The 24501-nt window shown below is 55.4% G+C and overlaps 3 protein-coding genes across 9 annotated transcripts in view; 1 reads left to right on the plus strand and 2 right to left on the minus strand.

The window, feature by feature from the left end:
• Positions 1-29: 29 nt before the first annotated feature.
• ZNF76 (zinc finger protein 76) lies at positions 30-12986 on the minus strand. Of its 7 annotated transcripts, none has more exons than XM_074850033.1 (15): positions 12555-12662; positions 11139-11330; positions 9638-9718; positions 8416-8493; positions 8061-8263; positions 6813-6890; positions 6298-6414; positions 5963-6038; positions 5484-5609; positions 4939-5118; positions 4045-4278; positions 3501-3637; positions 1501-1653; positions 1277-1390; positions 30-373 (listed from the first exon to the last, which is right to left on the minus strand). In XM_074850033.1, the coding sequence occupies exons 2-15, from the start codon at positions 11209-11211 to the stop codon at positions 296-298; spliced, it is 1728 nt and encodes a 575-aa protein (XP_074706134.1). In that variant the 5' UTR covers positions 11212-11330; positions 12555-12662; the 3' UTR covers positions 30-295. The 7 variants fall into 7 exon arrangements, with proteins under 7 accessions (XP_074706134.1, XP_074706133.1, XP_074706130.1 ...); XM_074850032.1 differs by having other exon boundaries at positions 30-956; XM_074850029.1 differs by lacking the exon at positions 12555-12662 and adding an exon at positions 12888-12986 and having other exon boundaries at positions 30-1390.
• Positions 12956-16585, plus strand: RPL10A (ribosomal protein L10a). The gene is made up of 6 exons (XM_074850034.1): positions 12956-13100; positions 13280-13354; positions 13472-13552; positions 13898-14046; positions 14939-15111; positions 16383-16585. The coding sequence occupies exons 1-6, from the start codon at positions 13096-13098 to the stop codon at positions 16551-16553; spliced, it is 654 nt and encodes a 217-aa protein (XP_074706135.1). The 5' UTR covers positions 12956-13095; the 3' UTR covers positions 16554-16585.
• A 3769-nt stretch (positions 16586-20354) lies between these two features.
• Positions 20355-24501, minus strand: part of SCUBE3 (signal peptide, CUB domain and EGF like domain containing 3) — a 36762-nt gene continuing 32615 nt past the window's right edge. Inside the window, exons 13-23 of the mRNA XM_074850122.1 lie at positions 24192-24284; positions 23989-24105; positions 23744-23905; positions 23047-23250; positions 22782-22943; positions 22348-22515; positions 22087-22248; positions 21644-21841; positions 21025-21177; positions 20757-20836; positions 20355-20576 (exon numbers count right to left, since the gene is read on the minus strand). Of these exons, the coding sequence (XP_074706223.1) occupies positions 20427-20576; positions 20757-20836; positions 21025-21177; positions 21644-21841; positions 22087-22248; positions 22348-22515; positions 22782-22943; positions 23047-23250; positions 23744-23905; positions 23989-24105; positions 24192-24284 (1649 nt within the window). The 3' untranslated portion in view covers positions 20355-20426. The remainder of the gene's footprint in view (positions 20577-20756; positions 20837-21024; positions 21178-21643; positions 21842-22086; positions 22249-22347; positions 22516-22781; positions 22944-23046; positions 23251-23743; positions 23906-23988; positions 24106-24191; positions 24285-24501) is intronic.

The raw sequence follows: 24501 nt of genomic DNA on the forward strand, positions 1-24501 counted from the left end.
GCCCCAGGAACTGAAAGAGAGAAGGGTGCTTCGTTTTAAAAAGAAAATTTTTAATTTGATTTTATTTCAGCTCAGTATTTACATCCGAGTCTAGCTGAGCCCCCAGCAAGTGCTGGTTGGTTTCAGCGGAGGGAGCAGCCCCACAGCGCTGTGTCTGCCATGGAAGTTTGCTCGAGAGCGGAGTGTGACAGAGAATTCCTGTCGGAGCCAGCCCGGGCGCTCGCTCCGGCGTCAGGAACTGGTCACTGCTCCAGCCACCGAGCCCAGGACAGCCTGGGCTTGCCCCGACGGGGCTTTATTGCTCCTGTGCATGTGCTGCCACTTGTCCCTTGCCTGGAGGGGTGGGCAGGAAAGGGGAGCTCTTGGATCGTTCCTAGAGGGAGAGGGCAGGAAGCATCTCTCCAAAAAAATTTTGCGTTCCCAGAGGTTGCTGAAACCTCTGTGGCTTCACCTCTACTGCAGAAGACCAGCAGGTCTTGGAAGTCTTAGCCATAAAGAAATAAATACTAGAAAACACCATCTGCCATCTCCTCTGAGATGGAGGGAGTCCGTGCCCGAGGCGTGGAGCAGGGAAGTTGCTGCTCAGAGCCCAGGAAAACAGCGGAGCCTCCGGGAGAAGGCAGCAGCCAAGTGTCTCCCACATCCCTCCACGGAGAGAAGAGCCCTTCGTGCAGGGTCGCTCGGGCAGCCCAGCGCTGCCAGCACCAGCTGTCCCCACCCGGGGGGTGCACGAGCCCCTTCCCTCGCCACGTCCAGCAGCTCTGCCGCGGCCGCCGGGCCCCGTCCCCGCCGAGCAGAGGCTCTCGGGCCACCACCGGCTCTCCCCGCCCGGGAGGCTCCGCGGGGGGGTCTCAGCACCCGTTCTCAGACACGGCCGCGTGAAGCGTTACGGGTTCATGTTGGATTGCTGCTGCGGCCACGCTGATGGCTGCCTCCAGGCTCTGCTGTTCTTCTAACTAGCGGAGGGAAGGGAGAGAAGTAACTTTGTCCTCCTAAAAACCGGGCTCAGGAGGCGCAGGCTCGCTCAGGGGGGACAGAGGGACAAGGGAGGGGCAATGGGTGGCACGGGGAGAAAGCGACAGGGCAAAGCAGAGAGAGACACGGGGAAAAGCTGTTTCCGAAGGAGCATTCTGCAATCCAAGGAGCATGTCCCTGCTCTCCTCTGTACACAGGGCATGTGGGAATTAAGGAGCGAGCACCCTGGGCAAGAGGGGAGGTGCTGAAGGCAGAGGGTAGGGCGGGACTGGAGGGGAAGGTGGCGGGAGCGGTGCGGTACCTGCACTGTGATGTGGGTGCCGTTGGCGGTAGCCAGCAACGTCACCTGCGGCTGACAGAGCGATGCAACGGCCGGTTCCTCAGCCATGACTGCCCCAGAGGTGACTATGGTAACCTAGCACACAATTGAGATAAAAACCAATCACATTTTAAAAGAAAAAGCAGTTCCCTCCTAGCAGGCCGTTTCTCCGCAGGGAAAAGGGAAGGTCGCGGTGTTGTCGGTACCGGCTGCGTGTGGGTGTCATCAGCACCAGGCACAGTCACAGTGTGTGTGTCACGGCCTGCCAGCTCCTCCTCAGGCACGGCCAGGGCTCCGCTTGGTGTCACCACGCTGATGGCACTGCCCAGGGCCTGCAGGGCTTCCTGTGACAGCCTGACCTGGGTGGGAGAACAGCAGATGTGCTCAGCCGGGACGGCTTCTCAGGAAACCGTGGGAAACTCCCCAAGTTTGCCAAGGCAAAGATCCCAGTAATGCTGAAATATTCTCTCCTCCTCTGCATGCAAGACCTAGGGCACGGAGTATCCTGGCTTGTATCAGCACTAGCGTGGCCAACAGGGACAGGGAAGGGATCTCACCCCTGTGCTCGGCACTGGTGAGGCCGCCCCTCGATGAGTGGGTTCAGTTTTGGGCCCCTCACTCCAAAAAGGCCATTGAATGACTCGAGCGTGTCCAGAGAAGGGCAACGGAGCTGGTGCAGGGTCTGGAGCACAGGTCTGATGGGGAGCGGCTGAGGGAACTGGGGGGGTTTAGTGTGGAGAAGAGGAGGCTGAGGGGAGACCTCATGGCCCTCTGCAACTCCCTGAAAGGAGGGTGCAGAGAGGGGGGAGGAGTCTCTTGAGCCAAGGAACCAGCGCCAGGACAAGAGGGAATGGCCTCAAGCTGCGCCAGGGCAGGGTCAGACTGGCTCTTAGGAAGGATTTCTTTGCAGAAGGGGCTGTTGGGCGTTGGAATGGGCTGTCCAGGGCAGGGGGGGAGTCCCCATCCCTGGAGGGGTTGAAGAGTCGGGTTGACCCAGCGCTGAGGGATCTGGTGGAGTTGGGAACGGTCAGGGTGAGGTTCAAGGTTGGACTGGAGGAGCTTCAAGGGCTTTTCCAACCTGGATGATTCTGTGATTCTGGAGAACTCCAAGGACTTCGCCCAGGGCCATGGGTGGAATCCATGGAGAACTCACAGAGCTCCAGCCCTCCCCCTTCTACCACACCTCCCCTTCCCATTTAGCATCTCCCCTCCAGGCGCTGAAGGGACACCTCACAGCAGGGAGCATCTCACACTAAGAGGAAACAGGCCTTAGCATTACTCGAGGCAGCCATTTCCTTTGCCCCATGCCACAGAAAAGAGTTTTTCCCAGTCAGCACATGGGCCGCTGGTGGAGGGAAGTACAAGAAAAGTGCTGCTATACAAACGATGAAAAAACCATCTCCAGATCCAGCCTGTGTCAGCAGATTGGGAGCTGCCTCTGACAGCTGTCCAGGAGGCGAGCGCTGCCAGGCGCTGCACACAAACACCCGCAAGACCCCGTCCCGCAAGCAGGGGAGTCGGGGAGCTGAGGCCCTTCTTTACCCTCCACATTGACTGCATCAGCAGGGTAAGGCTGCAAGGAGGGAGCCCTCAGGACAGAGCCCATGAAGACCCAGGGTCTGTTTTATGCTGAAAAAGGACACGGACCTGCTTGAGAGGGTCCAGAGAAGGCCACTAAGATGATCAGGGGGCTGAAGCACCTCCCCTGTGAGGACAGGCTGAGAGAGTTGGGGGGGTTCAGCTGGAGAAGAGAAGGCTCCGGAGAGACCTTAGAGCAGCCTCCCAGGACTGAAGGGGGCTACAGGAAAGGGGGGAGGGACTCTTGATCAGGGGTGTGGGGATAGGATGAGGGGTAATGGTTTCAAACTGAAAGAGGGGACATTTGGATTAAGATCTAAGGAAGAAATTCTCTCCTGTGAGGGTGGTGAGACACTGGCACAGGTTGCCCAGAGCAGCTGTGGCTGCCCCCTCCCTGGAAGGGTTCAAGTCCAGGTTGGACGGGGCTTTGGGCAACCTGGGCTAGCGGAAGGTGTCCCTGCCTGTGGCAGGGGGGCTGGACTAGATGGTCTTTAAGGTCCCTTCCAACCCAAAGTATTTGATGATTCTAGGAAAAAGAAGCCTTAAAAAGAACACCAAGGCTGGGTAGCAGCAGAATGTCACTCCTAACTACTGTCCCCCACACGCTGGAGGCTGTCAGTGTCCATACCTGCTCTGTCCTGTCCTGAGAGATAAGTGAGACCTGCGTAGGCATACCATCTTCCTCTTCCTCTTCATCTTCCTCCATCTCTGACAGGAAAGCAATATGCTGGCTCTTCAGGGGGGAGCCTCTGTCAGCAGCAGCAGCTGAGTCAGGGAAGGGGAAGAGCAAAAGGGGTGAGAGAAGTGCTGACCAGTGTGAAAACACCCCCCTGACCCTGGGACATGCCTGCAGCCTGATGGGCCAGCGCAGAAGAGCACAAGATCACGATGACAACAGCCCAGTGTTGGCCTGGAAGAAGGATCTTTACCTCTCCCTGTACTACAGAATGGGCAGGAGTCTGTTCCCAACCCCTGACGCACAGCGAGGACCATGGGGAGCCCTTTTCTCTTGCCTGTGACACAGATTTGATGACACAGGTTTGATGGGGGAGGCAGGAGCCCGCAGCACAGACCTGGCTCTGTGCGAGGGGAGCCCCTGCCATCACCTCTCTCCCCTGCGCCGCACGGCCCGACCCAAGCCTGCCGCAGGGGATGGGGCAGTGGTTGCTCACCCTCCAGCTGCTGCTGTTCGTAGAGGGCCTGTTCGCTCTCCTCCGTGGCCTCCAGCTCGCCATGGCTGCTGCGCTTGTGCATGGCCAGTGTGGAGGTCTGGCGGTAAGTCTTCCCACAACTATTGCAGGTGTAGGGCTTGCAGTGCGTGTGGACTACGTGGTGCTTGTAGAGGCTGGAGTACTCAGTGAAGCGCTTTCCGCAGCCCGGCACGGTGCACATGTATGGCTTCTCTCCTAGAACAGAGCCCACAAGCAGAGTTTAACCCACTCACCCTCCCCACGCTCTGGGAAAGGATTCCCCATCAAGAGGGAATAGCTGGAGACAGCCCGGTGGAACAGTAACCAGCCCAATAAAGCAATTCCTATTCCCTTGAACCCCCGGCTACTCCCAGATCTACCACAGAATCCCAGAATCATCTGGGTTGGAAAAGCCCTTGAAGCTCCTCCAGCCCAACCATGAACCTCACCCTGACCGTTCCCAACCCCACCAGATCCCTCAGCGCTGGCTCAACCCGACTCTTCAACCCCTCCAGGGATGGGGACTCCCCCCCTGCCCTGGGCAGCCCATTCCAACGCCCAACAACCCCTTCTGCAAAGAAATCCTTCCTAAGAGCCAGTCTGACCCTGCCCTGGCGCAGCTTGAGGCCATTCCCTCTTGGCCTGGCGCTGGTTCCTTGGCTCAAGAGACTCATCCCCCCTCTCTGCACCCTCCTTTCAGGGAGTTGCAGAGGGCCATGAGGTCTCCCCTCAGCCTCCTCTTCTCCACACTAAACCCCCCCAGTTCCCTCAGCCGCTCCTCCCCTGCAATGCCTGGCCTGGAAATGACCATTTCAGTCCCACAGATTCCCCTGGCTGTCAGTGCAGAGAGCTGAGCAGGGAGGAGCCTCCTCTTACCTGTGTGGATTCGCATGTGGTTCTTGTAATTGGTGGCACTGGTGAAGCCCCTCCCGCAGTTGGGCTCCGGACACATGTAGGGCCGCTCGCCCGTGTGCGTTCGGATGTGAACCTTGCGGATGTTGGATGTGGTAAAAGAGCGGCCACAGCCCACAAAGGGGCACTTGAAGGGACGCTCACCTGCATCGACAGAGTAACGTGGATGAGGGTCCTGCTACAATGCAGCGACCTGGAATGCCCTGGACACCCAGTTCCCTTCGCTCCTCCACAGTATTACGACAACAAGACCTCAGATCAGACCCAGCTGCTGGCACATTTCCTCTAGCAGCATTGGCATCCCATCCCCTTTTGCTCTGCTGTTCATAACTGAGTTGAAAATCCCTAGGACTACTTCTACTACCCATCTACTTCTGTCTGAAATAACTTCAGTTCTGCCTTGCTTCACGCAAGATACAAAAAGGCTTGTCCTGCACAAAGGCTGAAGCAGTACTTTATCTTGGAGACCTTTTCAACAGGCAGCTCAGTTCTCCTCCTGTACTGCTCACCTGTGTGTGTCCGGATGTGTTTCTGTAGATCCCCAGAGGTTTTGAAGGCTTTGCTACACATGTCTTCTGGACACTTGTACGGTTTCTCACCAGTATGTGTTCTCATATGGCTCTTCAGCCCGTACCCTGTCCAGGAAAGAAACCACAATTAATTGTATAACAAGAAGGAATTAATATGGCAAGCGTGTATCACCTCTCAGCTCATGCATTTTTGAATGTCTGCCCTGTGTCTGCAAAGCTGAAGGGGAAGAAGTATCCGAGCAGCCCCACACCACCACTGTCAACTCAGCTTCTTCCTGTAACTCCTTTAATCTGTCCATAATCAATGAAGCCCTGGGCAGCCTCCCATGCTGCAATTCCTTCTCAGAAGGCTTTAAAAGCTATGCTCCTTGTGCTCTGCTGGAAAAAAGCCAGGGCTGATACTCAAGGGTGGTTTAGACTGAACAGAAAACAAAATATGCTCAAAGAGAAATTGTTACCTGTAGCAAATGCTTTCCCACAGCTCGGGAAGTCGCACGTATACGGCCGGTCACCTGTGTGAGCACGTTCATGTACCTGGAAGAGAAAGAACAGGTCCCTAAAATGAGCTCCAAAACAAGGAGGAAGGCAAACAGAGCGGAGAAATCTAGCTGGTGGAGAGAATCTGAAGTTCTCTGCTGGATTTCACCTTGGCCAATTAACACATCTGGATCTCTTGGGGAGCCAAGCACACAACAGCCTTTTGTATAGCAGCATCTGGCTGTTTTGATCTGGTGCTGTAACACGGGGACACGCCTGGTCTGCTCGCTGTATGACTGCATGTTACCAGCTTTACCTTTAGATGATGGGCGGTGGTATAGAGGCGGCCACAGCCTTTGTACCCACAACGGAAAGCTCTGCTGCCGACCTGCTGCCCCTTCTCATTGCTGGGCACTTCCTCCTCCTGCAGATCCTGCCCAGAGACATATGGAAATTAATTCAGTGAGCCACTACAGCAGGCTTCGTAAAGCCCACACAAGTAATTTCCCTCCTTGCTATATGTATGCACTCCTTCAGTTATCCTCCCCAAAACACATTCCTACAAACACAGCTCGTACACATGTGGTGCAGCCCAGGAGACAGGACAGGGGTCTGGGTAGCAGCATTTCCCATTCCCAGCTCACTCGGTGTTCTCAGACACATAACTCACCTCTCTGTGCTTCACTTAGCTCATTTGTAAAACCTGTAGCTAATATATTTACTAACTTTGCAGAGAAGCCACAACGCTTTTTTAATTACTAGCTGGCAAAGCGCTCTGCATCAAGAGGAGCTTGGCCTAGTTTCAGAAATGCATCACTGAAAAACTCAGACCTGGGAAGGGACGCCGCTGGAGTCATCGCTCTTCGTATGGCAGGTGTCTGTCACTCCCTCCTCTTCCTCATCAGACACCTGCAAGAAAAGAAGCATGGGCACTGTTTGTGCCTCCCTGTACAGCACGGAACAGCTGAGCAACCCAAGCAGGAAGGCATTCACATCTACAGTGCCACCCTGCTCTTCTCCAGAGCGCTAGGCGAGCCTGGTCCTACCACAGCACAAAGGTCTCCACCAGCAAATCTTAATGCTGCCCAGCTGAGCACCGTGTCAGCACCCTCCCTGCAGCCCCTTCTCACACAACACCGCGAAGATGGGAGAAAACAGCAGCACCCACGACATTCAGATGGAGCACTGCAGTAACCACATGTTAGGATATGAAGCTGTTTTGGTTTTTGAGGCCTTTGTCAACATGGGGAATAGCGGCCATAATTTAGTCACTCTTGGGGGCTGAGTAGCCTCGACACTCCTGAGCTGAGGCTAGTCTCAACTGGCTGCCTGAATCATCTGTGGAAGAGAATAATACCCAGGTGGCATCATGAGAAACCCAGGCAAACAGAAAGAAAACACATACAAGAAGGGACATTTCACAGAATCAGAATCACAGATTCACCTCGGTTGGAAAAGCCCTTGAAGCTCCTCCAGTCCAACCATGAACCTCACCCTGACCGTTCCCAACCCCACCAGATCCCTCAGCGCTGGGTCAACCCGACTCTTCAACCCCTCCAGGGATGGGGACTCCCCCCCTGCCCTGGGCAGCCCATTCCAACGCCCAACAACCCCTTCTGCAAAGAAATCCTTCCTAAGAGCCAGTCTGACCCTGCCCTGGCGCAGCTTGAGGCCATTCCCTCTTGTCCTATCGCTTGTTAAAGAGACTCATCCCCAGCTCTCTGCAGCTTCCTTTCAGGCAAAAAGAAAAGCCAAGCTGTATCACAGCAGCTCTCTGTTCTTCCCAAATCCGTGCCTGCAGCAGGCTAAGGGTGGCAGGCCTGGCACTCTGTAGGAACTAGCTAGAGGGTCTGGCAGGAACTGCCCTGTTGTAGGTCCTTAACTGTCAGCCACCTCTCAGTGGTGGCACTCTCCCTAGAGCCCTGTCCAGTCTCTCTTCTCAAAGCTGGCACTGCTGAAAAACAAATATACAGAAGGACTAATGAAGGGAGGACACAAACTCCAAGCCAAATGTGGTGGACTACTACACCAGCCCCTCAGCACTGCTGGCAGACCATGAAAGAGGCGCTGCGTCCTCACCTTACTGGCGTACTGCTTTAATGCATTAATGGTCTCGACATCAAAGGCGTCATCTTCCTCCTCTCCAGCCAACTCCTCTAGCCCAGTTTCTGCCTGCACTTCCAGGATGGTGCTGCCAGGTGGCATGATGACAGGATGATGGATGTAGGCAGTGGAGCCGTCCTCCAGCTGGACAGCCTCGAAGGTGCTGGGGTCATAACTTTCTGCAAGAGGAAACCAATAAAATTAAATGTAAAAGAGCTGCTGAGTGCAAGGCAGTCTTCATCTCCCTGGGCTACCCACAGCCTTGGAAATCTGTGATGCTTTAGCAGCTTCTACTCCAGCTGCCAAGGGAAGAACAGGGAACACTCTTCACCTTTAGCTGTGTTGTGTATGTAGGCCATACTGCCATCTTCCAACATCACTGGCTGACCATCTTCAAAAGCCACAGACTCTAAAAGAAAAAAATCCACACACCTTACTGGGAGACTCAGATGGGATGGAGGGGATCCTGCGTCAGTTCCTGAACCCTACAGTGCTCACGCCCACAGAAGAGGACACAGCAGGGCTTGCACTGAAAGTCAACCACAACTATAGGTTTTAAGACACCATTTGAGCCCTTCTGACATGAATTATGAGGTTTTTAAGGCTTCACGCACAGCTTCATCACACCTCTTTAGCTCATTGGGGTAATGCAGTATCTCACCAATTCCAAAATGCCAGATTATGTCCCAGACAAGAAGGATTGGTCTGGCACAGGGCTGGGTGAAAGAGAACAAACATCCCACAGCAGGGGAAGCAGGGGTGAGAAGGAAAACCCCTCGCACTCTGTGTGTGCATTTGGAGGCAGGGAAGAGGATGAAGGGTGGAAAGGGGCACAGCCAGGTGTAAAAAGTGGGTTTCAAGCAACCTGTTAAGAACAGAAAAGGGAGATGGCATACAAGGAGCTTGGGAGGGTGAAGGACGGACTGCCCAAAGCACCATAGCTCTTTCTACCTCCCCTTTCACATCTTATCGTGGTCAGGGAGGATGCCTCTGTGCCACTCTGGTCCCTGCCTCATGAAATTAATTCCTACCACCTCTCAGATTAACTAATGTCACCTCATTCTGGAGGTGACATTGGCTGATGGGTCAACGACCATGCTTCCAACAATCCCCATCCTCTCCCTGCAAACACCTATTCCAGAAGTAATATATTATCTCATAGTTCAGAGGAAATTCCTGTCCAACTGCTCCCACAGGAAAGAAACTTTGTTTGGGCTCTGTGGTTGGCACACACAGCACACAGCTTACTGGCCTTGCTTGTGATCTGTCAGACTGACAACTGTGAGAGAGCCCACAGGTGAAACAACACTTAAACATCTGCTTACACCACCAGCAAATTCAACTTCTTATCAGATTGCTAAAAACTGCAGGAAATCACATGTTCTACGTCCTTGCTCATGCTCAAAACCATAGGCCAGAAAAAAACCCCAAACCTACACCCATATGGACTTCTTAAAGTTAGAGCTAACAGGGGAGCCCAACTGTTGGAGCACAGTTGCAGTTACATCTACAACATCCTTCTAAAAAGAAAGAGATGAAATTATGGTCCTCACCTTTCTGAACTGTCACCTGATGGATATAAGCTGTGGTCCCATCTTCAAGTTCAATGACTTGCCCTTCAATCAGCTTTTCACCTGAAACAGTTAAAAAAATGCCATCAGCACTGTCAGCAGAGTCCAGTTTTTCTGGTCCCATGAGCTGCTCCCTTTGCTGCCTCTTCTCAAGGAAACCAGTCTCACAGTAGACAACAAAACTGTTGCTTATAAGCTGTTATTTATCAAGCTTTCCCCTGAATAGCCATAGAGGCACTTAACTTCCCAGAAATGCTGGAGCCTCCCTTTCCTAGACAGGAGGATACAAGACAAAGAACCTCAGTCATTGCTTGTTTACAAGCTGCCCTTCACAGCCCTGTAAGCCAAGAAACAGAAAGAATGATGTGTGCTAAGCATTTTGGATCTGAAGGAGAAAGCAATTGCACTTGTGCTGGAGAAAAATTCAACTGGGAGATTTTAACAGCATCAGCAGGGGCCTGAAGATTTATTTTCTTCTACCTTGGTGGAGGATCAACTCTCGGAAAAAAAGTACAGGACCTAAAGGGACCTAAAGTGTTGCCACCCTTGTTGGGTTGTGAAGACTCTTAAAATAAGATAAATCTGAGTAACTCTGTAATAATGTTTTAGTTACCAAATTATTTTGATGCAGAGAGGACGTTTCTCTATCGCACTTGAACATGAGGAATCCAAGTTGCTTTCAGCTGGTGCATAATGTTTGGGGGGGGCGGGTCACAAAACCCAGCTGTTTTCAAGATAGTCCGACTCCACACACGGAATAAACTCACAGTGAATTCTCCCAGAAAAGGAAGCAAGAGAGCAATCCCCAGGACATGAAGCCTCGCAACTCAACCGTCCTGTTCCGCAGGCTGGGAAACAGAGTGCTGCTTTTCTCAGGAACGGTGGGGTGGTGAAGGAAGGAACACCTCACAAACACCAAAATAAGGGGTACCGGGTTTGTGTGGTGGGGTTTTTGGTAGCGTGGGAAGGGGCTGCAGCGGTGTCCCCCTGGACTTAAACCACAACATAAGGGCATAATGTGGAATTGGATATTGCTTCAGTTAACCAACGCCCAGGTCAGCACCCCTTTGAGTGAGAAAAGCAGTACTGTGAACCAAATTCTATGCATCTCAGTGAAATAAAACATCCTCCTTCACTTCAGGGGAAGTTTTGGTTGAATAGTCCTACAGGCTATGGGGTGAACTCCATTTCCCCAGACACTCTGGAGAGAAGAGGGCTTGCTCTAGTCTGAACAGAACCTTCATTTTCTACAGCAACAGCTCTCCCATCTCCAAAGCTTTATTTCCAAACCAGAGGCATGTTTTCTTTCTGCTGTGTCACTCTTCTGTGCAAATCTAACCGATAGCTGCTAGCTTCCTGTGCCAAGTGACCAAAGAGATGTATGAGAGTTTGCGTGCTGTGAGGGCACTTTGGCTAAGTCTGCTTTAATTGCACAGAGTCAGTCAAGAGGCTTTTAGACTTCGCAGCCCAAAGGAACCGTTACCTTTGACAGCCTGCTGAATGTAGGCTGTCGTCCCGTCACTAAGGGTCACTGCTTGCAAGCCCAAGCTCTCCATCCTGCCCCGATGACTGGTCCTCAGACATGAATTTCACTTTACTCAGCGTGCTCGCAGAGAGCACCGGCACCCAGAGCAAGAGCTTTGTGGAACAGAGAGTTGTCTTCTTTGTTGCAAGCCTTAAATAAAAAGAACAATTCAAATTTTTTTTTCTCCCAACATATGTATACTCACTTTTGTACATTAAGAAAGGCTTGGATGGCAAACTATTTTGGAGATTATAAAGGATTAAACTGAACAAAAGACACGCCCCTTCCCATAGCAATGGCAGGCAAGGCTAACAATCTATTCCACAGACAAACATAAGATAAAGCTTATCAAGCCAGTGAACTGACAGACTCTTTCTAGAGATAGCGTAAATGCCACACTGAAGCCCTTCCCATCCTCCAAATGAACTGCAGGAAAGTCTTCTGAGTACTTTAAAGTCTGAACCTGCAGGTTGAGGGTGTCCTGGACTGCAAGAGACAAGGGCAGGATGGTGAGCTTTGTCCCTGGAAGCATCCTCATTCCCTCCTCCCTTTCCTGTCTAATTCCCAGCCTTCTGAGGAACAGAATTTCAGGCTATAAGTAGATGAGATTAAAACATCCACACCCCCACAAGAACATTTTGCTAAAGAGGCACTCTGCTGACAGATTATCTTTAAAAGCAGCTGCAGTGGATTCTTCATGAGTAATCTTTGAGATAGCCTAACATTTTATCATTTTGATTTCCAGGAACAAGTCTGACTGCTCTGTCACTGCAGCACCCAGGGGTGCAGCCAGGCTTTATGCCACACTTACTGCTCTCTAACCCCAGTGCTCCTCTCCAGGGGCAGCACTCTCTGCCTGACACCTCCTCAGAGGCACTGCAGCTCGTTTCTCAGCAAAGACTCCATCCCAGCAGGGTCGTTGGGGTATCGCTGGGGAACAGAGTCCCCTTTGAGCTGCTCTGGCTGCCACGCAAACCGCTGTCAGCGCTGCTGGAGGGGCCGCAACCCCCTGGAAGGGATGGGGTGGGCGCTACCTGAGGAAAGCCAGGTGTAGGCTGCGGTGTGAAGCCACCCAGGGGATGACAGGGGACGTGCCTCCCGCGCCAGGGCGGGCTGGGGACAGGGCAGGGCAGGGCAATGCAGGGCCTGACGCCCTGAGGGGCAGGACGGGGCCCGGCGCCATGGCGAGCCCTGAGGGGAGCGGCGGGGTGGAGCAGGCCCTGGTGCCCTGGGGGTAGTGGGGAGACATGGCGGGTGTCCCCCCCGTATTGCTGACCAGAGGGGTGGTGGCGGCAACTCGCCAGGGCCCAGCTGCCCCTCGGCCGCCATCTCCCCCCGCCCCCTCAGGCCTCCCCCACCACCACTGGCACCGACCTGAGGGAACCCGCCGGGGCCGAGTCCGCCGCCTGACCGCCATGCACCGCGGCCCGGCCTCTGCTCGCCCCGCCCCGCAACCCGCATAGCGACCACGCTCACCGCCGCGCCTCAGCCGACCTCCGCCCACCATCCAGGTTCCGGGGCACCGTGGCTCCGCCCCCCGGAACTGGGCTGGCAGGGCCGATTGAAGGAGAGCCACACGCTGGGCGCTCAAGGCGCATGCGCAGTGCGATATTGAAGTCAAGAGGCTCCGCTTGCCCTCAGATGGGCTGCCCCAACGCGGGCCTTCAGCGGGTCTCTGCGCGCGTAAACTCAATAACAAGGTTTTACAGCAGCAAATCCCAAGAGGGAAAAACCTCTCCCAGCAGCGAGGCGTTGTGCCCGGGGCGCTCCTCATGCAGGGAGCCGGCAGAGCTCTCCCCGCCACGCTCCGCCCCTCCCAGCATGGCGCCGCGGCGCTGAGTCTCGCGAGGTCTCGCCTCTATTTATCCCGTTCCGGGAGCGGCTCCTCCCTTCTCCATCGCGACCGGTCGCCGCCATGAGGTGGGTGCCGGCCCGCCGCGCCATCCGCCGCCATCCGCGGGGCTGTCCGGGCGGTTGTTGGGGGGCGGCTGTGGAGGGGAGCGCGGGTGGGCTCGGGGACCTCGTCCCCCGTGTCCGCGGCCCGCAGGAGGCCCCGGGCGGGGTGAGCCCTGAGCCCGCGTTGTCCTTCCTCCCCGCAGCAGCAAGGTCTCCCGCGACACCCTGTACGAGGCGGTGAAGGAGGTGCTGCAGGGCAGCAAGACCAAGAAGCGCAAGTAAGAGCCCAGCGCCGTGGCGGGACCGGGTGTGTCACAGGCCCCGGCGCTCGGCCGGGGTTTCCCCGTGCCCGGCTGGGCCCTCACCAGCGCCGCTTTCCTCTCCCCTTTCTTCAGGTTTGTGGAGACGGTGGAGCTGCAGATCAGCCTGAAGAACTACGACCCGCAGAAAGACAAGCGGTTCTCCGGCACCGTCAGGTTCGGCATCTTCCTGCTCCCACCCAGCCTTCGGCCTGCGCCCTCCCCGCTGCTGTCGGGCCCCGCCGGCTGCCGCAGCAGGAGGACGCAGCGCTGAACCGCTCGGGTAGTTCAGACCACTCCTAACTAAGCGGGTGTGGCTGGACGGACCCTTACCCTGGGTCTTAAAACATGAGGGGAGGTGTGGGACGCCCCTGTGCTTTCCCCACCGACCTGCTGGAGAAGGCAGGTTAGAAGCTGTGGAGGAAGATTCCCAGGCGCTGTGGTAAGGTATCTCCGTGATGGCTCCCATGGAAGTGTGTGTGGTGCTGGTGGTTTGTCATAATTTGGACTTTCTGTCCCCAGGCTGAAGTCAACTCCCCGGCCCAAGTTCTCGGTCTGCTTGCTGGGGGATCAGCAGCACTGTGATGAGGCCAAAGCAGTTGACATCCCTCACATGGACATAGAGGCTCTGAAGAAGCTCAACAAAAACAAGAAGCTGGTGAAGAAGCTGGGTGAGTGGTGTTGGTCGGGCTCTGCGTACCCTGGCTTTTCCCAGTGCTCAGATTTCCATGTCATGGTTAACTGTAGGGAGTAGAAAGCTGACTAGAGTCAGCCTGAGTACAGAATTCCCTCTAGAAACTACCCAGAAGAGCAAATAACCTGTTATTGAGTGCAGAAGGTCTGATGGGTCAGCCCTCCAGGACTAAGGTTGAGTGCCCTCCTCCCAAAGGAAGGGCTACAGGAAAATTGTTCCTGTCTCCCTGAAACTTTTGCCCTTAGCTGCTGTTCCTCACTTTACCGGTCAGGGGGCTGGAGTGCAGCAAAACCTGGAGGCAGAAGTTTGCATTAGTCCTGCAGTACTGTAATGAATAGAATGAAGTTTGCTTATTTACACTTGGTAAGAGATAAAATCCTTTCCTCCCTGCAAAGTCACTTTGATATATGTCTTTGTCAGACAAGGAAAACTTCCCACTCAATCCATAATTAGCCATGGAACTGTATGCAATTAGGAAATGACATAAGATGTCACAGCTGTTAGTTAAGTCTCCCTGAGATGGGTGATCCATCCATCCAGATGTGCACGGGCTGTGGTAGAGCCCAGAGCTCAGCGTCAGTCACCTGTGGCTCAGATGTCGTTTTTCTTCAGGGAAGTGAACTGTGTATACTAACAAGTGTGCTGTCAGGGTGTGAAGTTGGGTGCTGGTGGGTTTGGCTGTCGTGATAGGAGTAATTTCTAATACAATATTACTAAAAACAGCTTAGGTTCAGCTAGGCAGGACTCTGAGAATGTCAAAATGTGTGTGTTGAGGGAAACAGAGCAGCGCAGTCTCAGCTGAGCTGAGTTTCAAGCTCTGTGTAGGAGCTGAGAGTCCGTCCTTGCCCACACTGGTTCTCTCCTCACAGCTAAGAAGTACGATGCCTTCCTGGCTTCAGAGTCCTTGATCAAGCAGATTCCTCGAATCCTGGGTCCGGGTCTGAACAAAGCCGGCAAATTCCCTTCTCTCCTCACTCACAACGAGAACCTGGTGGCCAAGGTTGATGAGGTCAAATCTACCATCAAATTTCAGATGAAGAAGGTAAAGCAGCGCTTTTCCTCTCCAAGGCAGCTAAATACCTGCGGGTTATTTGTGTCAGTTGGTCACTTGTATGTGGCTGCAATCTCAGGTCTGGGCTGTAGGTGTCCCTCGAGCGTCTTCCTAAAACAGCGCAAGGGGAGACGGTACCCGGAGCGTTCAGCTGCTGGCTGGGAAGGAGGAGTAATCTATTTCTGGTTGAATGATCTTACAGCAAATGATTAGGAGATGATCTTGATGTTTCATTGCTGAGCACAATCATAATTAATGCTTCTTACAGTAAGTGGGTGACACTGGCAGGGTGGGGCCCCGGGCCAGGCGTGCCCCCGTGGGTCTGGGCACGCAGCTGTGCTTTGCCAGAGGCAAGTTTGGGACTTGACTCTGCAAGTGAACTTTGGAGCAGCTCTGTGGATATCTGCTCTTGCTGTCAAGAGATGTCAAGGCGAGCTGACACCCTAAAACCAAAATAACCCCGTTTAGGCATTTTAATCTTGTGTTAGTGGTCTAAATGTGACTCATGGGTATTATTCAAAATTAACAGCTCTGCTAGTGGAGGATGCCCTTGGAGTCCAGCTGATCTGGGCCTGGGGGCACACAACTGGGAGGACACAGCAAATGTGATGGTTTGCAAATGCTGGAGCATTTTAAGTAACTGAGCTAACGATGTCCTGACACTTAGCCTGTCAGCTTGCTCATAAATCCTTTTGTCTTCAGCCTGCGGGGAACATCGTCTTACAAGCTCCTCGGCTTGGCCTTGCTGTGTGTTATGTGCGGAAAGAAAGGGCTGGTGGCTGGTGCCCAAAACAAAAAGTGAAGCTGGCGCCATGCTTAGCAGTGAAGTTTGGAGCTAATCGTCCTATTCTGCGCCGGGTTAGCGGTTTGCGGGGCACATGCCAACGGTGCCTAATGAGCAGGGTGTGGGAGTGGAGTTAAACCAGAGGTCTGCTCCCGGTTCAGCGCAGCGTGTTGCACGTCCTTCCCAGTTTCCCCATCTCCAAGTCCCCTTGGCCCGCTGAGGAAGCGAGCGTTGGTCAGAGATGGCATCCCCGTGCTCCGGGACGTGTTCACGGGAGCCACGTGCTAAATATAATGAGTTCTGTGGAAAAACACTCGTGGATAAGCTGGAGAGGTCACATCCAGCTGACAGAGCATGAGATAATTTGATGCCCTGATGAGTTGAGATCTGTACGGGGCTGTTCTGTCAGTCACTTAGCTGTCAGCTTGGATTTCCCCACAAAACCTGTGTGAGTGACCCCCCTGTCCTTGTCCCCCAGGTGCTCTGCCTGGCCGTGGCTGTCGGTCACGTGAAGATGACTGAGGATGAACTCGTCTACAACATCCACCTGGCCATCAACTTCCTGGTGTCCTTGCTGAAGAAGAACTGGCAGAACGTTCGTGCTTTGTACATCAAGAGCACCATGGGGAAGCCCCAGCGCCTCTACTGATGGGGCAGCAATAAACTTTTAGGACACCTTAACAGCTGTGTGTGTGATTGTGTTCCTCCAGAACTGCTTGGGAAGGGTTTGCTAAGGAGCTGCTGGCTTCTGTGTGGCAGGAAAGGTCTCAAAGTGCTGTGTGGAGCTGATGGGGACGTGAATTCGAGGGGAGGTTTGGAAGGAAGGAGCCTGGTAATGCTGCTCTGGGGGACGCTCGCTTTTAGGGGTTTCTGCTGCCCCCACAGTGGCTGGGGCCACGGGGTCCTGCCCAGCAGCAGCTCAGGAGGACTTGGGTGGCTTCCAGCTGGTCCCAGCTACAGGATTGGGAGGACTGGGAGGTGTGGGGAGGGAGCTGCAGCTCAGCAAGGGGGTTGGGGCCAAGGTGAAGAGTGTTTTCCATCCCCACTGCTTCCCTCTGAGCTAGTCCCTGTCCAACTCCATGTTCTGGGCTAAAAATGAGATCTTTTGCATCTAATTAATGTATATAAATAAATACATTGTGTAATGACTGGCGAGCTTATGGAAATGTGTAGGATTTGAGCTTTTTTTTGGGGAAAAAAAAAAACCTTATGCCCTTGAAAAGAGCTCGTCTTAGCAGCCGAGGGAACAAAACAATGAAAATAGCTTTGGATCCTGCTGTTAGAAACCTTTAAAATAAGCGTCAAAGCCAGTTTCTGAAAGATCAACGCAACACCAAGAAATTCCATTTAATAATTAAAAAAAGACAATACAAAATGCAAACATTTCTTTTTACAAAGTTAAGATACATTGTTTTTTTTCTTTTAATCAAGTGCAAATAACTTCATGAACTACATCTTTCTCATTACTTTAATCATTTTTGCTGGAGATGGAAAGACAGGGCCCACTGCAAAAGGCAGATATAAATATTCCAACATGAAAAAAAACCCAAAAAACCCAACGACCCTTATTTATGTTTACTGTGTCGAAACATTCAATACACCCGAGGTGGCTGATGATGCAATTTTCAGCCTTTCAAACCCTTTCCGAGTTGTGGATGTGGGTGAAGAGGGGCTGAACTGCAGTGGGGTGGTTCTGGTGGCCCCAGGGACTTTTTTGGGGGGGTTTATTTGAGAGATTTGGTGAAAGGAGGAGATGTTGCCAGGTGACTTTGGCTGTTACAGGAGGACGTGCTGCCCACCTTGCCCTTCCAAAACTGCTGTAGGGGAGCGGAGGTGGTCGGTGCAGCGACAACCAGGACACCCCGAGGCTCTGGGAGCCCCAGTGCCCCACAGGGTCACGGCGACAGCAACCCCACCGTTAAATCACAAAGAATTAATAAACTCTTAGCACGAGTGGCTGCATCGCACCGGGGCCACCGCAGAGGGATTAGTCATTCCTGGGTTGCTTTTATTTTTGCTGTTGTGTTTCTTTTTATTTTTTTCTTCTAAATATGAAAGACTCTTTCAACGGTCAGTGCTCCGCTGCGACTGCCCCAGAGCAATAAAATAAAACCCCCAACAAACCCCTCCAAATCCCTACAACAGCTTTTGTGCATCAAAGCAGCTGCTTTCAGACACCAACCAAGTGACAAACAGCTCAGCCCACAGATGCTGAGCTTCCAAGCAGGCTGGGAGCCGGGCGGCAGGAGGGGTAACTCCACAGCTGGGATGAATCAGGACAGACTTTTCCAACTGACGCATCCTGGGGACAAACCTCAGCCCCCTTCGCCAGCGCCCACCCCGCCTGCAGCCCCTAACAGAGCCCAGAAGAAGCTCTCGGGGCACTGGAGCAGCACGGGTTGAGGAGGGAAAACACAGGTGAGCAGCTGCCTCCTGGTTTTGGCGAGGCCTGACCCAGGGGGAACGTGCGGAGCAATAAATAATTGGTTCATTAAGAGCAGGGCTCGCCCCAGATGTGGTCAAAGGGACAGTGAGAGACAAGCGGGGACAGGGATGGGAGGGGACCTGCCAACAGGAAAGCTGTAGGCAAGTTGGCCATGTTTAGTCCTGTCAGCTCCAGGTCTTTGAGAGGATGAAGATGGGGATGAAGGCACAGGGAGGTGACAGCCGAGAGCCGGTGGCTGGGCTGGAAAGGGAGTGAGGCTTGAGGAGGAGGAAGAGGGATGACTGGTGGCAGCAGTCTCCTGTCCCCGGGGGTCCTGTCTGGCTGCGTGAAGATGCTGGGGGGACAAACCCATCGGTGACATCCACCCAGCCACCGTCCCCAGGCTGTCTGTGAAGCTGGGGGCAGGCAGGTGGCAGTGAAAGGGGGGGGTGGCAGGATGGGGTCCCCCCTGGAATCTGTGCTCTGCTTCCTGGGGAGGGGGTCCTGCTGCATCCCAGTGGGATGAGCACACGTGGAGGGACAGAGCTAAAAGCACCTGAAGGGATGTGGAGATGAAGGGGATGGCTCTCCCTCCAGGAACCTCCAGACCTGGGGGGAGATTTCAGGGCTGAGCGAAGGGGCAGTTCCCCTCTTCTGCCAGCGAGTGTGGCCCCCCCCCAGACCCTGCCTCAGGACCTGCCCCCAGTCTCCACCAGGTCTCGGCTGGTCCCAGAGTCCCTGCAGGGAAGCAAAAGGGTTTGTGACAAGCAGGTGATGGCCGAGTTTTGCATCCCCCTCACAATGGGGCTTGAACAACCCTCAAACCACGGAGGATCAGCCCAAAAGCTCACAGCCACCCCAGCCATTCTGTGGACGGACCAAGATGCCTCAAATCCCCTGCAAAAACTCACCCCATCACACACTGAGCAGGAGAGGCACCACCACCTCCCCCCCCCCGGCCCCAACAGGGGTTTTTATCGGGGACAAATGCGGCAGAAAAGGTTGCAAGGCCTGAAAACGGCATCCTGCCTGTCAGCGGCAGCCCAGGGCTGGGTTTGCTTTGGGTGGGTGGTTTTTGTTTTCGTTACAAACGCACATTCTCATTTCTCAGGCAGGTATAAATATCGTCGTTTCTAGTAGAAAAAAAAAACACTTCCCTCTAAATAATATAAAGAAGACTCAAATGATTGCACTTAATACATATGAAAAAGGTAGAAAGGAGGATATCCTAGTGCACAAACATTTACTCCTGCTCTTCACAAAGCTTGCTTTTCCGAGTTACTCTTTGGCAGAGCTTGTAAGAAAGTCTGGTTTCTTGGCACAAGTGTCTGGGGTGGGGGAAAACAAACAAAAAAAAAAAAAACAAAACGAACCCGGCTGAAAGTCCTTCTCCTTTGCTCCCTGTTTTCTCCCATGCAGCCAGACATTGTTCTCCGGGAACGTGGCTTGGCTGTGCTTTCCTCCCAGCGCCAGCGCGGCTCTCCGGCGGGACGGCCACGGCAGCCACCATGGTTGCCGTTCGCTGGCGTGCTTTGCCGATCTCTCCTTGAAATTTTCTTTTTAATCAAGTATGCTTTTTAAAATTCTTTTCCCTCAATCTCTGCAAAGCGATGCCGACACCCACGACCCAGGCGCTGCGATAAATGCAGTGTTACCTTCTTGCGCTCCTCTGCGAAAGGGCTCAGTGGGGCTGCAGCCGGCGCCAGCCCCGTGGGCTGGAAGGATGATGACCCCCCCCCCGATGTCCCGGGCTGCTGGTGGCACCAGGGAATGGGGACAGACCTGGGTAAAGGAAACCAAAGGGAGGGCAGAGGGTGGCGAAAGGACCAGTGCTTCGGTTTCCTAAAACGAAGAAGCTGCGTCAGAAGAGAGGAACGGCTTCGCTGGTGGCTGGATGAGACTGGAGCATCCCCCCCCGGCCGGGGGCACGGCTCTGCGGGGAGCAGTGGAGAAATCGCGGGGGGACGTCTGCGGGGTGAGGGGTGGTGGTCCTGCCGGAGCCGAGTGGAGGAAGGAGAAAATCGGAAAGGAGAAGGAAGGGAGAAGAGGGTTTCCTTGGCTGCGGGGCGGCCCGGGGTCGGCGGGGGCATGGGGGGGCTATTTGTAAGGCCGGAGGAAGCTGGAGACTTTGGAGCGGAGGAGTTTGATGAAGGAGCGGGGCAGCATCTCCTTGTGTTTCTCCGTGTACTTGAAGTAGTTCTGGGGGTGTGCCAGCACGTCGAAGAAAGCTTTGATGAGCTTCTTGTCCTATAGGGATGCCAAGCCAGAGGTGGGGGGGGGTCACCATCCCACCCTGTGCTCCCCCTGCCCTGCTCCAAATCGAAGCCATGGGCACAGCCTGGGGGTACACCCGAAGGGAAGGATGCTCCTGCACGCTGGCACCCCCCCGAGCCCCAGGCAGCGAGGATCTGGTGGGGACACGCTCACCTTGAGGATCTCCTGGTGGTTTTCGGAGGCGTAGAGCCTCCCGTCCCGCACGATGTCCTCCACCAGCTGCTCATAGTCCTCTGCAACGCCCAACCGAGAAACACCATCAGGGCACGAGCTGTCACTTGTTCCCAAACCTCTGGTCCCCATCCCTGAGTCCGCTCCCCCCAAATACATGGGAGAGGTGAATTGGGGGTGACCCAGGTACCAAACTGGGCAGGGGGGCACCGGCACGATGGGATGGTGTCCCCCCGTGTCCTGTGCTCACCGTCATAGGTGACGTAGGGGATCTGGAAGCCCCGGGCACTGTTGGCTTCACTGGTTTTGAAGTTGATCCACAGTTTCCGAGAGCGGGCAGTGAAGGCGATGGGCCTCTCATAGGTCTGGCACGTCTCATAGGTGGTGATGGAGGACGGGGAGGCTGCGGGGGAACGGTGAGGGGCCACGTGAAGCCGGAGGCCCATCAGCAGAGCTACCTCCAGGTTTACCATGCTTAAATGCTCAGGGCAAATGGGGGCACCAAGGATGGGGATTGTCCGTGTCCAGCAAGGCTGAGCCCCCCTCAACCCTCACGTTACATACCAGGGATGTTGTTATTCCTTCCTTGCCCTCAAAAGCTCCAAATGGGGCTTTTGACCCCCAAAAAAGAGTGCTGAGACCTGGGTGTGGAACCCAGCCCACGCTCAGCTCATGCACATCCCCCTGATCCAGCAAGACACCGGGGTGGCAGGGCGATGCCGATCCCCCCGCGCACCCAATTCCCAAAAATCCCCTCCTGCCACTGGGGGATGCAGCTTTTTCCCTTCGCACAAGGCAGCTCTGCCAAACCCCAGCCTCTTCCTCCCCCAGCTTCTCCCCTGAGCACCACGGCGCGCTCGGTTACCTACAGTTTTTCCGCATGACCAAGACGTCGCCGCACTCATCCTCGGAGGGGAGGAAGATCTCCGGCACCACGATGAGGATCTTGCGCTTGGGCGGCGGGTTGATGTTCCAGGTACACTCCACGTTGGCGGGGTAATTCCCCGGGTAGTTGGGGGACTCGATGTAGCCCGTGTACTCGCCCAGCTCCCCCCCGCACTGCCGGTCTGCAAGGTATGAAGAGCCAGTTCAACTGGGAACCAGTGCAATGGGCACTGGGATGGCGGGAGTTGACTGGGCAAGGGGGGAAGTGCTCTATTAGCACCGCTCCATGCATCCCCCCATGTCTGCCTGCATGCATAATCCACAGAAATGACCCAAACTCTACTTTAAGAGATTTTTAAATACTTTTGAGGATCCCAATTCACGCCATGCCTGTCCACCCCCCTCCATTGGACCCCAGCTCGCCTACTTTTGCACTGGGACACGGAGGTGGAGCCGTCGAAGTCGGTGGTGGTGTTGCCAGGACAGGCGATGCAGTAATTCTGCCGAAAATCGGGCTGGTAGGTGCCCACGGCGCAGCGGATGCAGCGGTGGACGCTCGTGTTGTAGTAGTGCCCAGGGGAGCACTGGACTGGGGGGGGGGCGGGTCAGAGAGGAAAGGGGGCTGCGTCAGCCACTGGCACGGCCCCCGTTGGGTGCCACCACTCGCCAGGGACCGGCTCTGACCTACCTTTGGTGTCACAATCTTGGAAGGAGAGGGCTCCTTCGTGGCGGGTGGTCAGCCCCCCGCCGCAGGGGAAGCAGAGCGCCCGCCCCACCTCGGGCTGGTAGGACCCACGGGGACACGGCTGGCAGGGCTTGAAGCCATCGGCCGAGTGCTGGCCAGGGGGACACTGACCTGCGGGCACAGGCATTGCTCAGTCCTGGCACCCCCAATGCCCAGGGCTCTCCCGCCCCGTGCCCGGCTCCTCTCCCCCCCCCCAGCCTTGGCAGCATCACTATATCCAGAGCAAGTCCCCTCTAAATGACAAACACCCAAAATCGCAACTTCTGGGGATGCTCAGGGCTTTCCCCTCTTCTGGATGGGGGCTGAGGGCTGATGGTTGAGGTTGCAGCCCTGGACAACCCCGAGTGGCTCCCAGCCCCCCTCCGTACCCCCCTTACCCGTGCAGCCAGTGATGTTGGTGGCTCCCACTGGTCCGAACGCGTCCCCGCGGGGACACAGGTCGCAGGAGAGCTGCCCTTCCTTCTCCTGGTAGGTGCCGGCGGGGCAGGGCACACACTGCTCCGTCTGCCCGTGGTAATACGTTCCCTGCGAGCAGCTAACTGAGAGCCGGGGGGGGACGTCAGTGATGCGGCGGGGGGGGCTGTCACCGCCGGGGGGGACACGGCCGGTCCCCCACCCCAGGCACCCCACGATGCTCCTTACCACACTTGCCACCCAGGCGCTGCTGGCCGGGCCCGCAGCTCTCCTGCCGCTCCGGGGCCACGCTCAGCTTCCTTGCCACCTCGTACTCCATCCCCGCGAAGCGGAGCAGGAACCGCTCCTGGTTGATGGATTTCTTCAGGGCTTTGATGGCCGATTTCAGCTTTTTCTCCACTCTCTGTCGCAGGCAGTGCAGGTTGCAGCTGGCTGGGGGTGCAGGGGGGAATGGGGGTGCAGGGGGAAGCAGGGATGCAGTAAGAAGGGAGAGATGGAGAGGGAAACCCAGCAGGATTAAAACCATCTCCCCAATGCTTGGTTGCTGCATGTGACCAGCACATCCCAGTCTGGTGTGGGATGACTACTGGTTCAGTTCTCCTTGCTGCATGGGGATGGCACCATCCCCCTGGTCCCACCACCATCCCTCTGGTCCCACCACCATCCCTTGGTCCCACCACCATCCCCCATGTCCCACCACCATCCCTCTGGTTCCACCACCATCCCTCTGGTTCCACCACCACCATCCCCCTTGTCCCACCACCATCCCCCTTGTCCCACCACCATCCCCCTTGTCCCACCACCACCATCTCCCTTGTCCCACCACCACCCCCCTTGTCCCACCACCATCCCCCTGGTCCCACCACCACCATCTCCCTTGTCCCACCACCATCCCTCTGGTCCCACCACCCCTGCCTGCACCCACCTGTGATCTCCTCTGGCTTGATCTCTGCCTCGAACTCCAGCGTGATGCGCGTCACCTCCTTGTTGGAGGAGTTGCGAGCCCGGCGGCCCTTCCCCTTCTTGGACGAGTCGCACTTGAGGTTGACAAAGGCGACCTGGCAGTCGGAGCAAGGTGCCGAACCGCCTGTGTGCAGGAGGGACAAGTCAGCACCCCATCCCTCCTGGGGAGACAGGCATCCTCACCGCCCCCCTGCCATCACGCCTCACCTTGCGCCCCAGCCTTCCCGGCCTCATCCTGCTTGCCCTTGGCCCGCGGGTGCAGGTGACATTTGGCATCCTTGATCTTGAAGGAAGCCTTTTGCTTGATTGGCGCAGCGACAGTCTCTAAAAGAAAAGGCAGGTGCTCAACAACCCCGGCGCAGGGCACCCAGTCGGTGGCGGTGGCCGTGGACACCCTGGGACTCCCTTACCGAGGCACTGCTGGCTGCTGTTGGAGGGTCTCTGCTGGCCACCCTGCCGCAGGACGGGGGTCCCACAGCTCACCGTGTAGCTGCTGTCTGACTCTGCGGGAGGGAGGAACGACACTCAGGGGATGCCGGAGTGGCTGCCCGTTCCCCACGATGCTCTGCCAGGGTGATGCAGGGAGGCATGGCTGTGCCAAGGGGGGATGATGCCCAGCACCCCGCCGTGGGGATCCTGCACCAGGGACCTTCCCATTCCTCTCCCCCCCAGTTTGGGCCATGCAGGGAGACGGAGACCACCCTGCCCGTGCTGGCAGTG

The sequence above is a fragment of the Strix aluco genome, chromosome 25 (genome assembly GCF_031877795.1).
Source record: "Strix aluco isolate bStrAlu1 chromosome 25, bStrAlu1.hap1, whole genome shotgun sequence".
Classification (NCBI taxonomy): domain Eukaryota; kingdom Metazoa; phylum Chordata; class Aves; order Strigiformes; family Strigidae; genus Strix; species Strix aluco.